This window comes from Tinamus guttatus, unplaced genomic scaffold (genome assembly GCF_059628265.1).
Source record: "Tinamus guttatus ecotype Peru unplaced genomic scaffold, ASM5962826v1 Tinamus_guttatus_pri_ptg000327l, whole genome shotgun sequence".
NCBI classification, from domain to species: domain Eukaryota; kingdom Metazoa; phylum Chordata; class Aves; order Tinamiformes; family Tinamidae; genus Tinamus; species Tinamus guttatus.
Window position 1 is genome coordinate 8,279,709 of NW_028288861.1, and position 17,015 is coordinate 8,296,723.

General features: G+C 37.4%; 1 protein-coding gene across 4 annotated transcripts in view; it reads left to right on the forward strand.

Annotated features, from left to right (window-relative positions):
• Window positions 1-17,015, forward strand: part of YLPM1 (YLP motif containing 1) — a 37,299-nt gene that overhangs the window by 14,038 nt on the left and 6,246 nt on the right. For 2 of the 4 annotated variants that reach the window (XM_088529230.1, XM_088529227.1), the window contains exons 6-18: window positions 2,385-2,490; window positions 5,371-5,614; window positions 6,727-6,819; window positions 7,210-7,393; window positions 7,528-7,673; window positions 8,065-8,219; window positions 8,909-8,971; window positions 9,333-9,452; window positions 10,043-10,219; window positions 10,416-10,499; window positions 10,761-10,844; window positions 12,144-12,230; window positions 15,280-15,331. In XM_088529230.1, coding sequence (XP_088385356.1) covers window positions 2,385-2,490; window positions 5,371-5,614; window positions 6,727-6,819; window positions 7,210-7,393; window positions 7,528-7,673; window positions 8,065-8,219; window positions 8,909-8,971; window positions 9,333-9,452; window positions 10,043-10,219; window positions 10,416-10,499; window positions 10,761-10,844; window positions 12,144-12,230; window positions 15,280-15,331 — 1,595 coding nt within the window. The remainder of the gene's footprint in view (window positions 1-2,384; window positions 2,491-5,370; window positions 5,615-6,726; window positions 6,820-7,209; window positions 7,394-7,527; window positions 7,674-8,064; window positions 8,220-8,908; window positions 8,972-9,332; window positions 9,453-10,042; window positions 10,220-10,415; window positions 10,500-10,760; window positions 10,845-12,143; window positions 12,231-15,279; window positions 15,332-17,015) is intronic. The other 2 variants (XM_088529228.1, XM_088529229.1) reach the window with 2 other exon arrangements.

Here is a 17,015-nt window from a genome sequence, read left to right on the forward strand (position 1 = left end):
TAATGGGTGTTAACACTCTTGTGTTCCTGATCTATCTTCCTCTTTCCTTCCAATGAAAATTAAACATTCTGCTTGACCAGGAATAGGTAAACTTTGATGTCCTAAGCTTTCCTTGGGTTGTGAATCCTCCCTACAATTTCAACTGCTAAATTGACAAATCAGTTGTATTGTAGCTTTAACCCGTTTTTCAGGCAATTTGGAAGCCAATGAAGTTTTCAAGGTCTTATCACGATTGAGCTACCTTTGAGATTCTCATCATCTCTTTTTAACTGTTGAGTATGTTCTCTTCATGCCTTTCTCAAAGAGCATTATACACATGCATAGGTAACACATTTATAGGTATTCTCTTGTTTCATTAAATTTCACATACGAAAAAAAATCAACAGTGTCCTGAAGCTCAGTAAAGTGGGGAATATAGGAAGGAAAATAACACATTCTTTCTAACCAGGTGTTTTCATCACTTTTGTTGCATGGGTATAGGTGCACTCAATGTGTTCATAAGAAAACTGGAAAGATAAATTTATTGCTCTATTTTCACTAAATGAGATATTTCAGGGGAGATTGTAAAGAAGAGAGGAAGCACCCCAGAGACAGAGGTTTGTATGGTTGAACCTCTTGATTAGTTATTGAGAGATAGCTAAGAATTGGTAACTAGAAAAGACAGGATTTCAACTTCACAGGCAAAGTACTTATGCTAAAGTAATGGTTTATTACAGTGAATGTTTACAATTGGTGTTATATTTAGCCATATGAAAAGATGCATTTTCCAATCTTACTGAAAATTTTGTTTTCAGACAAGTAAGAAAGCTAACCATCTGTACCATATGGAAGGTCTTAGTTGCACACAGAAGTGTAAGAAAAGTAACTTTAGGAGATAAGTTATTCAGAAGAATTTAATTCATTTCTGTAATTAGGTTGATTCGGCAAGTGTTAATAACAGCAAAACTTGTGTTATAAAGCAATATTTGTCAAATGCCTTGGATAAACGGATCATTTTCAACTTTCTGACTTTCTCATAAGTCCCTAGGTTGCCAGGCATGTTTTTTACTGTTTAATGCGATTGACTGCAAGCCAACACAACAAAGTGGATTGTAGTTTGGGAATCACTGCCTAAGTGCATCATTTATTAAGAGCTGAAATATTCAAACATAGAACCTAATAATGTATATATTATATATACTATATATAATGTGTGTGTATCTATATATGTAAAAAGAGGAAATATACACAAGATTACTGAATAATTTTTCTCCAATTTTAAATTTAATGTGAGCAGAGCAGTCTTTTAAATGGTTAAACTAACACTTCTTACCAGATCCTTGTAAGCGGCTGACCCTGTCTGAATGGTAGGAACAACTTGAAAGTAAGGAAACTGCTTAGAGTGTTTTTGACGTCAAGAGTTATATCAGTAACCCAGTACATAACTACTGTAACATCCTCATCTGCCTTTGCTTTTACTGTATTTTTGCAGCATACTCTGAGCTGCATGGTGAGTTCTGGATCCGTCCCTCCACGGGGAGGCAGGTGTTCGGAAGACCATGTGGAATACTGTTCACAGTTTCATTGTTTGCCTTTTGTGCTAAGGGGGCACTTGGGATTCCTGTCTGTGAGCTGAGTTTCCTCTGTGCTAAGCACTGGGCAGATGCACTGCTGGTTGTGGAGATCTCTGGTGTGCCCCGTACGCAGGCTCCCCTTCTTAGTTTTCTTTAGACACTGCTTCAATATACACAATTAATCTGAACAGAGAGATAGTAACAGTAACTAATGGAACAAAGAAGTAAAAGGAAGGGAAGAATATTGTGCAGAATTTCGTAATCTGGTGGTTTTATTATTCAGTGCTGGTCTTGCTCTCTGCTTCAAAGACTGTGTACAGTATATTAAATAGTATGTTAAACAAAAGATAATGCCAGTGCTTTGGTTTAAAATGTCAGAGTCCTGTGGTGTGCTTTGTTGGTGTCGCTATTGTCAGCATGTAACCCAGATCAAGTCAGTGAGAGAGCACATAGGCACACATCCCCATTGGCCTTCAGGACTGCAGAGGGTTTGGGCAGAAGCAGAAGTCCAGCTTTGCTCTTTCACGTCAGAGTGGAGTGGCTCTGGCCAAGCACAGCAGGAGAGCTAAATGTTTCAAAGAAATTTTATGATTGACAAACAAGACAGCTAGTGTTTTTAAATACCTCCATGGTTAGGTGGGTACAAACCCTGGACATTTCTGAATCATTGTGGTGACCATATAGAGACTGGCTAATTATTTTTTCTTGCTTGGACTTGGCCCTAAACACTACTGCACTATGTTGTTTTCACTGTGAATATTGATCTCCTTAATCTTTTGAGCTTTCATTTAAGCTACACACTGATAACGCTTCCTTGTGGTTCCTGTTCAGAGAGCAAAAAGAACAGCTACAGAAGTTGAAAGAGTTTGACCCTGACCTTTCAACACAGGACTCTCCTCGATCACAGAACACGAGCACAAGGCCAGGTGCCTTTCAGGTAATTTATTCTTATATTAAATTAATAACATGGGCAGCATCACTGTTAATGTGTATCTCAGATCCATTCTGCACTTTGATACTTTCCAACTCCAAAGAATGAAACTAAGCAAAGTGACTAAGATCCTAAGATCCTACTTAGAACTTAGTCAAATTTCACAGAACTGTGCTTTGATAAACCACAAACATATGTCAGACTCTTTTCTTTTTGTTGTCTCACTATTAATCATTTTCAGTCCTTAAAAACTTCCTCATATTGTCCTAAGCTTTAGCTCTCGGATGACAACACCCTCCTGAACTCTGCGGCTTTTTCTTTGGGTTGTTGCTCTATGGCTTTATTCTCCCTGGTCTGCTTCAGACCCTGTGTTATGAGAATGGCTAGTTTTCTAATCCTGATAGCACTGCTGCTGTTTTCATTGCTGGAATGTAGAGCATCCTCCAGGCAGGTGTAACAGATGTGTTAAATCATATGATAAGTGAGGACAGCTACCTCACTTCTGAAAATGACTTTTGGTGAAGTCTGTAAGTTGGGTTTCAGAAATCATCAGTTTGCAGATGAACTACTTAGTGGCATCCCTGAGCTATCTTGAAGAATTGTGCTTAAGGAAAATAGTGACTGGTCTCTTGAAGAAACTTCCATTACTAGAAGAAAGAAATCTAAATTCCAGTTCCTTCCATATTCTCTGAGGCATCTCTGTATGGAGTGAGTACTAAAAGAAAATCTTATCAAACCAGTCATATACTGGCCTTAGGGCTGCAACTCTGTGCTTAGCCTGCTTGCTGAAGCTGTAAGATAAGGGCCAGAAGTCATGCTTTCCCTCTGCTCCAGAAATCCTTGCAGACTTTCCAAGAGATACTTGCTGTACATGTCATGAAAGCAGAATTTCTGAGGGTCAAACTTCCCCATGGAATAACTCTTTAGCATTACTTTCAACCTCATCAGTCTTTTGATGAGAAAAAGTAACTTCATGCTTTCTTTAGATTTTCCACAGCCTTTGTTATTCATTCAGTCTTCCATGTCCTCTGAGTAGGACCTACTAGGAGCAGTGGCTCATGAGATCACAGAGGTAGGGTGATGCACAAGTGCATCAAAACAGGGTTCCAAAACAGGGTCATATGGCACATGAGAAGACCCTCCCACTCCCCACCTAACTAGATTCTGATATTGTGCTTGAATACAAGGTTGCTCTGCTTTTCTCCCTTTAATCTAAAAGCGCTCTTCTCCTTTAACAGCTTAAACAAGAAAGTTGAGGTCTTTACAGTTCTATCAGAAACTCACATATTTCCACCGAGAGTGCATTAACCTTTGCTTGTTGCTGCCTTTACTGGGAATTCTAGTTGCCCTCTGGAATATCATGAAGTGCATGGAGGCTTGTGTTTGTGTGCCTCCAGGATTTCCTCTTCTGTTGCGATGCAAGGTATTCCTCTACTGCCTACCTCTAGGGTCTTATCTCAGCTCCTCACATTTGGATTTTGATAAACCATACCTGATCAGAACTTGGGCTACCAGCAGAACTTGTGCTATCATCTTTACTCACATTTATAAATCCCTGCTCAAAGGAATAAGCCATTTTGTTAAATGTGTGTTGGAGGAGATTTCTGAATTGGTGCGCAGTCTTAAGTATTCTTCATCACATCTTAACTCCAGTGTTACTGAAAAATTTAGTCTTATAGATGCCTGCCCCTGATATTTACAGGCTTTGTTTGTCCTTCCCTCCAGAGAAATGGCATGCAGTGAATGAAGTGGATGACTCTTAGTTTTGCCTAGTTGAGCTCTTCCTTGTTTAGAGTGCCTATAAAGTAAAATAATGAAATAGGTTTGCTGTCAAGAACTGCTACTTCCCTTAGGAAGTGATTTTATTCCCCAGCTTTGGTATTCTATGTCGGACTATATCACCCATTGGCCTAGCTGTATTCAAACATCTATTATCTTTCTTGGGATTCCTGCCTTCACATTTCTGCCAGGACTTTGGCACGCTGCTGTGACGAGGTCTGTCTTGTATCTGCAGGTATTCTCCAATTTTGTTAGATGCTGCTAATATACAGGCAGCTGCCTGTAACTTGGGATCTGCTATGTTGCCAGAGGGATTCTTGTGACACAGTAGTTGGGGTTCCCTGAAGTGGTTTAAGGTTCCCTGAAGTGGTTTAATTTATGAAGGAGTATTTTTCTTTAGTGGGCAGCACCTGCGCATTGCTTACACTGGTCTGATGCGGATTTCATTAAAGAGCTTCCAGGTGATAGTGGTCTCTGGGTAATTTTTCTGGTGACTTCCGGAAAGAAGATGGCCCCCTCCATCCTTTTGTGTCTCCCCAAGCTGTCCTGCTTTTGGGCCTTTTCAGCGTCCTCACAGGCAGCAGGAGTCTTCGGGAATCAAACAGTAGACACTTTTGAACTGAGATAGGTCTTGAGAGCTCAGGTTGATAAGGTTGTTTTGAAGGAGAAAATAGTATTTGGGCTTTCATTTAGTGAATAATCATCACTTAATTCAGGCTGCCAGTTCTTGGAATAGGTCCTCCTAATTGTAGTACCTTGATGGAGGTACTAGGAAGAGCTAACTACAGTTACAGATTGCCACTGCTTTCTTACATAGGAAGAGAGAAAGTTAGTTTACATATCTATATCTAAAGTGCTTTCTGCATCTAGGTTTCTTCTCACCTATCTTCAGAGACACCAGTAGAAGCCCAAGCTATTAAACCTTCTCCTGCTGTTATTATAAAGCCTCCCGTGTTGTTCAGACAGCCCACCCCTGTGACAAGAACAACTGCCCCACTGACAAGGCCAACTACACCTGTGACAAGGCCATATACTCCAGTTTCTGCTCCAACTACAACCCCAAGTAATGGTCAGTCTTTAAAACCATCACCTTCTGCTGTGGAACAGGAACGCTGGGATGAGGATTCCTTCCATGGACTCTGGGACACAAATGAGGATAAAGGAACAAATATGGAGTATGAATTATGTAAGCAAGAATCAATGATGCCTCCACCAGTATCCTCTCCTGTGAAAGTACCTGCTGTTCACACCTCTGTTCCATCAGGTGTACCAGGATCACTTCCTCCAGTTATTCCACCAGTTCCTAAAGCACCTGTAATTCAGCAAACCGTGGATTATGGCCACGGGCGGGGTGAGTATCAGAATGTATTTATTGATCTGTAATAGAGAGCAAGTTAGATGTGATTGCTGCTTCCTAGTGTGCCACCCAAAGCATGCTGTAGCCTGCGAGCTGTATACCTCATGATCTAATGCTAAGCAACTCGATTTTAAGGAGTCAAAAAGCTCTCTTTGATTTCCCCAGCCTTGAGTTTAATGTTCGCTTCAAAGCTGTGAAAATGAGCTGTTTCATGTGGACTGAATGGTGTATAGCCACATCTGCTTCTAATAAACATTGGTTAAGGTGATCACTTCTGCATATTTAGATTTATATTGATAGTTTCTCTTACTCCATTTATAGCAGTATATGGAAATATCTCTGTTTAAAAGCTCTTTGGATTGTTATAGTTATTAGGTACAAAATAGTAACATAAAACAGACTGTGAATACTGTTGCTGTTATTTATATACTGCCTAATGTGTATGGGAGACCCTCCAAACAGGGAGGGAGACAGAGTTCCAGTTCTGAAGAACATGCACCTTAAACAGGTATTTAATGTTCAAGAGTGTTATCAAGGGTAAAATTTAACATTAACTTTTTGATGGAATACATTTCTTTCATTCTTACAGTACTTAACAAGAGTCATGTCATAAAGAAATTCTTGTATTGTGCACTGCTGTTTAGAGAGCTTTCTTCTCTCTGTAAAATGCCATAATGTGAATTAAAGCTGTATCAATGCAATTAAGTAGATATTTTACTGAAAACTGCTAGAAAAAAATGTGACTACTAGGAATCTAAGGGAGCATTTCAGTTAATATTAGTTCTGTGGGTTACTGAAACATTCATAGCCTTTTAGCATTTATAATCTAACTGTGCATGCTACCTGGAGTCCTTTTAAGAATAGAACTTCACCATTTTGGATAAAATGGTATGGATACTTGTGGACACACAGACCCACTTCAGACTTCTGATACCACAGTGTTCTGTGTTAATGTATGACCATTTGGCATTATCCAGTATGATAATTTTTGGTAAGTATTTCAGTTAATTTAAAATCCATTGAGCGATTGCTTTTCATGACAGAGCAAAGGAGATGGAAAAGGGATAATTTAAGACTCCTTAATTTTTCCAATTATTTTTAAACAGATATAACCACCAGTAAAGTGGAACAGATCCCATATGGGGAGAGGGTGACTCTGCGTCCAGAACCTCTGCCAGAGAGGCAAACATTTCAAAAAGGTAAGGAGTGCTTGACTAGCTCTCAGACAGCTAGGTAGCTCTTAAGAGAAGTTGGCAGGCACTAAAAGTGTATTTTAAAATAAGTAACTTTTTAAAGACAGAATTCAGAAGCCTATAAAGATAACACATGATATGGTTAAGAGAAGTACTGTGAGTAATGACTTCACCTTTTTAAAAATGCAGTGTGATAGTTTTAAGTAGAATTTCATGATACGGTTGTCTGTTACAGCTTGGAAAGTGATTCAGTGGCCAACTAAAGTTATTCTTGCCCTGTGTCATATATTTCTGTATATTTTCCTGCACTCCTGTTTGTTATTTTTTCCTTTAAAGAAGTTAAAATGTTCAGGATGTGTTTTACTAGTTTTGTTTTCTGTGGGGTTCTCCTGTCAGACCACCCCAACCAGCGTGATCGTTACAACAGAGAAAGGGATCGCGAGCCGTATTTTGAACGTCAAGGTAATTTAAACACAGATCACCGGGATTTCAAGAGAGAGCGGGAATTGCACAGAGACCGCGGTTCAGTGGACTATGAACGAGAGAGATTTGAAAAAGAGCGTCATCCTCGAGATGACAGGTATGTGGTCTTGGAATACTGTTAAAATCAGTCTGATTCAAGCTGTACTGGTTATCAGACTATCGGTTTTGACTGTGAGGCACATGGTCTTTATCTCTGGAATCCTAGAAATACCCGGAATACTCTTTTGGCAGGGTTCTTCCTACTACACCTACGAGGACTCAGTCTTACCGTGACAAGAAAGATCATCCCTCTTCCAGGAGAGGTGGTTTTGAAAGACCACCATATGAACGAAAGACAGACCGTCCAGCATATGAGCATGGGCCTTCCATGTTTGGAGGTATGGTTTCTCAGTCCAGAAGTCATATTATGAAAAATATGGACTCATGGATGGACTTAGGAGGAGATTGGTTCAATTGCAGTATTTCTTTTAGAGTATAACATTCAGGAAATTTTATTTGAGTAGTGCCATGCAGTTTTCTGTTTCTCCATAGTGATGAGATCAGGAAAGAAACAAATAGATATTCTGCTAAAAAAGAAAAAAAAAAAAAAGTCTTTGATTTGCGGTTGTTCCAGAATTAGAACTTTGAATTGTTTCAGGGAAACATCCATGAATCTCTCCTAAAATATTGAGCATTTGTTTAAAAAACCTTGACAGATGCTGAGTGTCTTAAATTTCTTATTTTACTTGAACTAAGAAAACTCTTCTGTCTAATCACTGAAATTTGAAGGTGATCGCAGAAATTACCCTGAGGAAAGGATTCCTATTTCTGCTCCATCAATGCCCCGCCAGCCACCACCTGCTCCACGAGTGGAAAGAAAGCCAGAATCTAAAAATGTAGATGATATTTTGAAGCCACCAGGACGTGACAGTAGGCCAGAGAGAGTGAGTATGCATTCTGAGCCCAGCAGTCGGTTTCTACAGGGTCTGTATTTAGATAACATTCTTGTTTGTGTAGGGTATTGGGAAGGTCTGCATTTGGGATAGCACTGGAAAGTCTGCTCATTCCTTTGCTTAATGCCTAGAGTTTTGTTGCGTATCTATAAGGAGTCCATAGGAGTAGTAAACCCTCTAGAAATGCTAGGATGAAATCCTTTTTAGTTGGTAGTATTTGTATATTTTATGTGCTTCTGAGAACTTCAGTTTAGGTTTTTAATGTATCAGAGGAAACATTTGGTTTTACAGAGAGTCTGAGGGTTTGCCTTCGCCGTAGGCGAAGATTCAAGATTCAAGATCTGAAGATTCAAGATTCAAGAATGAACAAGATTCAGGCTGTGAAATATTTAAACAAAATTTGTACAGTGAATTTTATCTGAAACATTTTTAGTTGCCGAGATGATTAACATCATGTACTGTTATTACTTCTGTGGAACTACTGCTGTTCATCACAGCCTGGTTTGTAAAACAGGCAGTGAGTGAGGCATGGAGCTGGCTTTGTGATATGCAAAAATTGTGAGCTCAGAGCAGATGATTTTCTAAAAGATTTTTTTTTTCTTTTTGCATTAGAGTTCCTTTAAAATATGTGGTATGTGCAGCACGTGCTCTTACTTTCTCTTATATGATCTTTGTTTCAGATTGTAATCATTATGCGGGGGTTGCCTGGCAGTGGAAAGACACATGTAGCAAAACTCATCAGGGTATGTAACCAGTTGTTCACTCTGTAGTGGTGCTTTCCTTTTGTGCTTGCTGCTTCTTATATTTCCTATCTGATTGTCCAATATGCAAAATAAGAAATTAAGTTAAACTTTTTGAAGAAACAAGATGAAGACCTGGAATTTCAGCCTGTGGTTATTTCATGTTCCATATCTCCATGTGACATGTGAATCCTCTTCACTAGTTGCAAGTATTAGGAATGCTACTTTCTTGTTTTGATTACAGAGCAGGTTAACTGCTCTGTGCTACAGGTATTTTGGGGATCCTTTGTAGCAGAATAGAATTTATACAGGTATGCAAGAGTGGAAGAGTATATGTTATTTGTTTGTTTTGCATTCTTCCCAGGATAAGGAAGTAGAGTGTGGAGGACCTGCACCAAGAGTGCTCAGTCTGGATGACTATTTCATCACTGAAGTAGAAAAAGAAGAGAGAGACCCAGATACAGGGAAAAAAGTGAAAAAGAAGGTACTTTTACGTTGCTTGTCTTGCTTATTTCTCAAGATATTCTGGAACAACACAGTGGCAATTAAAAATTTCAACCTATTGCTTTGAAAGTATGCAAAGGTTGTTTCCAGAACAAGTTAAATTAATTTATGGGCAGACTGTGCAGGTTCTTTAAAAATGACTTGGTGGATGGTTTTTCTCATACCAATATACTTTGGGCTCATGACATTCAGTAATTGAATCATAGAATCATTGAGGTTGCAAGGGACCTCTAGAGACCATCTAGTCCAACCCCCCTGCACACGCAGGGTCACCTAGAGCACGTGGCACAGGACTACGTCCAAGCAGGTTTTCAAGATCTCCAGAGAAGGAGATTCCACAGCCTCTCTTGGCAACCTGTTCCAGTGCTTTGTCACCCTCACTGTTAAGAAATTTTTCCTTAAATTCCTGTGGAACTTTGGTGCTTCAGTTTGCGGCCGTTTCCTCTAGTCCTGTTGCTGACCACCACTGAAAAGAAGCTGGCCCCACCCTACTCACTCCCTCCTTGAAGGTATTTATATGTCGGCATTTTAATATATGTCATCTTTCTTAACTCTTTTTCCTTGATTCAGGTGATGGAGTATGAGTATGAAGCTGAAATGGAAGAGACCTATCGTACCAGTATGTTCAAAACTTTCAAAAAAACCTTGGATGATGGTTTTTTCCCCTTCATTATCCTTGACGCTATCAACGACAGAGTGCGACATTTTGAACAGTTTTGGAGTGCAGCAAAAACTAAGGGTTTTGAGGTAATGGAACCAAGAAGACATATGATAGTATTTCTAAACTTAAACATAGTCCTTCCCGTATTCAAGAAAAATACTGTTGTCTACAATTAGAAATATATTAATCTCAAAATGTTCAACTGCAGAGAATATCAGCAGATAGAAAAATGGTTCTAAAATAGATTTAGAATAGATTTAATAATTGTGTTTCTCTTTCTAGGTATACTTAGCTGAAATGAGTGCAGATAACCAGACCTGTTCCAAGAGGAATATTCATGGACGCAAGTTAAAGGAAATTAACAGGGTAATCATTTACGTCTGGAGTCATAGGATTAATGTTAGGTTTCCTTGTACTTTCAGGATTGCCGTTGTAGGAAAGTGCTCATCCTCTTTAGACAACGTGATGCTTACACTTTTCTTTTAAGAAGAGCTGATAGCAATTTCATGGGATTGATTGAAATGACTTTTCTCAAGTCCAGTTGCATCTCATTCATGACCAGAAACCCAACAGTCCATAGATCTGTTATGTCTTTGGAGATGCTTTATTTTTGTATTTTTTTATTAGATGTCTGATCACTGGGAGGCAGCACCGCGTCACATGATGCGTCTGGACATTCGTTCTCTATTGCAAGATGCTGCTATTGAAGAGGTGAGTCTCTCTGTGCTTGTTGAGATAATCAACTATGTAGGTGTGATTATACTGAAAAAAATAAGTAGAGGATTGTTCTATATTACTGTCCTGTGTGTGTCCTATGTTGCTGTCCTATATTTGGCACTATACAAAGCCAGACTTCTGAAAAACATGAATGTTCTAATATCAATTACCCAAACACAGATTCGCATTAATTTTTTTTTTAGTTGCATTTTTTGGAGTCAATGCTTATTTCTCTTGGAGGAAGAGTTGAAGCTTCTGTGTTCTTTTCAACTTTTGAGTACTAGGAAAAAGAGTATTTTTACTCTCAGGAAACTTAGGACCCAGATTACTGGCTTATTTGAATCACAACTGGAAAATAGTCGATTAATTTTTTTATCATAATTAGAAAATAGTCATTTATTTAAGCATTAATTCCTCTGGGACCCTACTTTTAGAAATCTAGACTTGCTTCAGAGAATGAAGGAATAGATAAACAGCATGTAACTGAAGATATAAAAGTGTGCAACCTTTTTAATCCATTATTCTGTACACCTTGATATGTTAGCTTGCTATATTGTTGCCTTTCCTTTGACAGACATTTCTGGAGCTCTGGCAATAGACTAATCTGTAGATCATATATGTGTCATGGATGTAATAGAGCTGCATGTTAATGTCAGAACATAAACATTTTCTGTGCTGTGGCCATAGAAGCTGGTCTCCTGTTAAAGTAGAAAAACAGTTGACTTTTGCAAGTTTGTCATGAAGTCAGCAGATTATCTCTTAATCTACTGATTATTTGTATTGAAAATTAGTAATTTTAGAGAGAAGATCAAAAGGATCGGCTCTGAAGAAGACTTGGGGAGATGTAGATTTGTGTTTAATGTATGCATCAAGGTTTTACTAATGAAAGTATGTAGAATTTTCCAGGCCTTGGGAGTTTTAAGTATTCTATAATACATGCACGATATCAGAGGACATAAGTTTTGAAGTGTAATTGCGTGTGAAGCAAGGGGAGTGTCATACTGTTACAGACATTGGTAATGCAAAAAATGCATGTGAAGGAGGAGAATAAAATATTGCTACTCTCCCACACAATTTCTTATTTTAACAAAAAGAGATCCTGCTTCTGAAGGAAGCAAAAATGGCTCCTATATTCATACATGATGCATCATTGCACATATCTGAATGAGCCCTGTCATTCCATTTTCCTTTTCTGTTTGAGCTTGGAATCTTCTGCTTACTCTGTGATTAAAAAAAGATAATACTTATTAGTCGAGTAGTACAGCATATGTCTGTCTTTGTACTTTGGAATAGGTGGAGATGGAGGATTTTGATGCAAATATTGAAGACCAGAAAGAAGAAGCCAAGAAGGATACAACAGAGGAAGAAGAGAGTGAACTGGTAGGAGACACATCAACCATCTCTAACAAAATGTTTGTTAGTATGTCTGAGGAGAGTCTCAATTTTATAAATTCAATCCACTGCCATTCCTAGCAGTATGATGTTAATATACACATATCTAGTCATTTGTTTCTTACACATTTCTAAGAAAAATGATGTTTCAGAAGATAATCTGATTTTTTTTAATTATCTATGAATATATTCCACAAACAGCTTTTTAGTGGAACATGGCAAACATGCCTCTTGAACGCATCTATAAATTGCAATACCTAGCTCTTTTTTCAGATTATATAGAAGTGGAACATGGAAAGCAGCAGGTAAAAATATCAGGATGTCTAAGATCACACCAAGTGGAGGGATGGGAAGAATGGACAAAGGTTCCTTTAGCTTATTTCATTCCATGTGTCTAAAGAAATGTTCTCAACTGTCACACATCATGGCAACAGTTATGAAGAAACATGATTTTTTTGGCAAGCCTGCCTAATTTGGTTGTCATTAGCTATTTCAAAGTTGAGGGGTTAGTTCTTTTGGATAAATGAGGGTTAGAGAATTGCCCTGAGGTCTAGATTTTTCAGATGTATATTTAAGGGTCCACAAAGTCTTCCTAATTTAACTTTTTGGTGTGTGTTGGAGCTGCAAGCTGGTCAGTGCTTGATTGTGTTAGACATGTCAAGCCCTGGCGCCCACAATCAAGCAGTTAAATTCTGATCAACAAGAAGTAACCAAAAACTTCTGAGATAAACTAAGTCCATTTTCTTGATAAAAGTTTACTCTTCCTCGTGAGTAGCAGTATAGAAAAGAGTTGAAATACAGAATAAAAAATAAATCATGGGAAGAGTAGATTTTTAGTAAACTTTTTTTTTTTCCCTCTAATATGACTCTTTTATTCTCTTCACTAAATTATTCTTTGGCAGAGTACAATACTGTATGAAGTGTAATAAGGACACTTTAAAGATACATCCATATTTACAAGAATATGGCTGCTAGATTTTTATTTCCTGAAAATGAATTATATCTAAAATAGAAAGTTGTGTCTTTAGCTTTTGAGAGAAACATGTGCATGTATGTGTGTGTGTGTATGTGTGTTTTTATGGGTGTGGGGAGGATCCTAACGTTCAGCACATAAAACAAGTCAAGGAGAAAGCTTGGCGAAGAAAATGAAACACATTGTTAGTAACTAAAAGTAATCTACATGTAAATCTACATATAAAAATGGTTTCTATTCCGATTTGCAAGAGGTGAAAAATAGAAATGTCTGCTGTATATAATTTCTGCTATTCAGTCATGTGGCTAATTTCAGAGAGAATTATGTCAGACAGGAAGGTGGAATAGTACACTGTATTTGGTATCTGTTGCTTCGTTTTGCTGTGCTTCTCTTAATCACGTGGAAAAAGAGAGGTCTGAAGCTCCTGCCTTCTAGGAAATGTCCTTGAAAAATCCAGCTGTCTTGAACCAAGGCATTAAGTCTGAACCTTTTCTTACCCTGAACCTTTTCTTACTGGGATATTAATACAGATTCAGCACGCAGTAGGGAATTTCACACCATCAAAGTCACTCTTTTGTTGCTATTATCAACTCCTATAGGCTTGTTTGTAGTGTTCTGACAATTCTTTCTTTTCTGTGCTTGATGGTATGAATTATTGATGCATTTCACTTAGTGTTCTCACCAGTGTGCCGCACATCAGTTTGTACAATACAGACTTCTAGCTGTGGTTTAATTTTTATGTAGCTTGGTTTAAAAGTATAATATATGAAACATATATTCATTACAATGAAATATTGCAGTGCAAACTGTCTTAGTTCATATTAAATACATGCTTGATTTAAAATATAATAAATATTTTAGTCTGTGATAGTCTCAAATATGTGTGATAGAAAAATAATTGGAAGAGCAATGCTGAATATAAGCAAAAGCAGTGTGACTCGCTGGAATACAGATTACAGATTTAGAATTATACGGAATACAGATTACAGAATTGCAGATTTAGTAAGTCTTAGCATTTATTGATAGAAGTATATGTTAACTACAGTGGAGGTAGTCTCTAAGGAGAGCAGAACATTTAGTGTAGTAAAGCTCTCCAAATGAAGTGTGTTTTCTTTTTGCATTCTTAGAGTAGGTCTTTTCTCTGTTAAAAATCATTCATAATTGATGGCTTTGAATCTCATGGGGGTTCAGGTTCATTGTATTGGACTTTTCATTTGACTGCAGACGAACAAGTAGTTTCATGCCAAATTTCAACTGAAGTTAGTTATAAGTGATTGCTTTGTAAGGATCTACTTCTTCAAGATTATAGAATAAAAAGGTTACAAGAAAATATCTAAAATAATTATTTTCTTACCGAATTTAAGATCTTTATTTTTGTGTGCAATGAATAAATTCACTAAAGATGTTATATATAAAATGCATGATGATAGATTATTTCAAATGTTTAGAAAGAATCGTCGTTTGAACTATAGTAAAAAGATAATTCTAAAATGAACAGTAATGTTTAAATCACACTGATTCAGCAGATACTAACTCTTATTTAAGCTAGAAAAATAATTTTGTTTAGTTCTAGACTTAACCACGTATACAAAAATTTAGTAAGTTCATTTAAGAGGGTAGTTAAATGAAACTTGTGTGTACTAAATTGTTCTGGAAATACACTCTTAAAAATATGTGACTAACATAATCTTTACATTTGTACATATAAGCATTGAATAATGTCTGATAATTTGTGTTGCGTAACTGTACCACCTGGGATAGTGCAATCTAGTAACTGTGCACACAGTTTCAGTGCCATTGCTTTCATGTTTGGCTCAGTCTGGAGCTCTGTGTTTGCAAAGAGCACTTCTCTTGTAGTGATGTGCAAGGGCTTCCCACTGAATGGGAAGTGGATATAGAAGTTGTGAATTACTGAGTAACTTGTTTCCTTCATCTGATAACAAGAACTGTTCCTTACAAAAAGAAATATTTTAAGCTCCCATTTTAATGCTGTTTCCAATTCAAAAGTGATATGCATGTGTGTCTCTCTCTAATCCTCCGAGCTTCTCTCTGTGTATGATTTAGGGTTACATTCCGAAAAGCAAATGGGAGATGGACACTTCTGAGGCAAAGCTAGGTGGGTATTTATTTTTTTTCCTGTTTCTTACAGTTGGTATCTGATGATATTTGCAGAGCTTGAATTGACATTTCTACTGTACCTCCTTACGAAAAACAAATGTACTAATCTCATACACATGTATCTGAAACTATAAAAGCGTTTCTACAAAATGGCAATTTCTGTATTCTGCAGAAGCAAGGGAATTCCGATCTTTCTGACCATCACTGTGTGGTATACTCATTAATTGTTCTTCTGTAAGTTTTAGGAAATAATTTTGTCTCAGATTTTTAAAACGTCATATTTCTATTCTTTATTCATCTCCTCTCTGTTGTAAAAGGCCAAGAATTGACTTACATTACATTGCATTCTTATTCATACTGCATACATTTTTTTATACCTAAATCTTCAATAACGTCTTATGTTACTGAAGATGAGCACAATAGGGAATTGTATTGAAGGTATTTCTTGTTCTCCAAGACGTACAAGAAAAAAAAAGCCATACTTTGAAGTAGGTTCTGAACAATTTGTCTTTGTGTTTCTTTTCAGTAACTTAGATATTGAAAAGTTACAATTTGTTGTGCTTTTCAAAATTCTGGGAGAGTCCTAGGATTCTTTTAGTAGGACAAAAAATGGATTTACAAAATGAGTGTGAGGAGACTATTTTTGTTACTATTCTGTTCTGTTTATTGCTTTGGCTGCATGATACATAGGTGATACCATCAAAGTCAAAAGCAACTTTTGATGGAAATGCAGGCACCAGAGCCATGATGGAGTGTGTACATGTGTACAAGGAGTTTCCAGTCACTATGTATGTTTGTTAGTGAACAGTTATGGAACTAGTTCAAGATGCGTAACAGAATCTGTATAAGATTATTATTTCTGTCACTTTTAGGTTATATAACAAATATATCTGAATGCGACGCGGCATGTCTTAACTCCTTTACTCCTGCATGTGTAACACAGCCCTGTGTATCACTGCTTTCCAATAACCAAAATCACGGTTGCACAATAGGAATAGCACCAGAAGTTCTGGCTTATGTAAAAGAGCCCTTAATTACCTGCTGTTGACCACTTAGCTGCACCACCTCTTCTGCTGCTGTGCTCTTTTAAGTCATTTAAATGTTTATGAAGTATCTGGACTTCTTGACACCTGCGATAGCTTGTACTGCCAGAGGAGCCTTGTGCTCAGGGGATCAGGCATATCAAGCAACTAGGCAATTAAAGACAGAACTCACTGAGGATTTGTCTGACAAATTAGAGGTAATTACTCTGATATCTTAGCTTGTCATTTTTGTTTATACAGGAGATGATAGTACTAGAAAACTGTAGTGTTAAAGAATGTAAATATCTGATGTATTGTCTTGCATTCCAAATAACCTTGACTTTTCTTCGAATCCTGATTAACAGGAGCAAATACCTTCCACTATCTAGCGTGAACATTTTAAAGACATCCCATGTATTTTACAAATCTCACAAGAGTCCAAAGTATGTTCTAAAAATATTTACATTTTATGTGCAGTTCTTAGCTGCATGGCCTGTGTGGCTTATGTGGAAATTTACAGATAATTTTCCAAATTTCCCTGTCTTGAGATAAAATACTGCTAACAAATAGAAGCAAAGAATGGCACTGAGTTTCTTCCCATATCCATGACCTAGAAAGCATTTTTATTATAAATTATAAATACACAATGGAGAGTGTGCA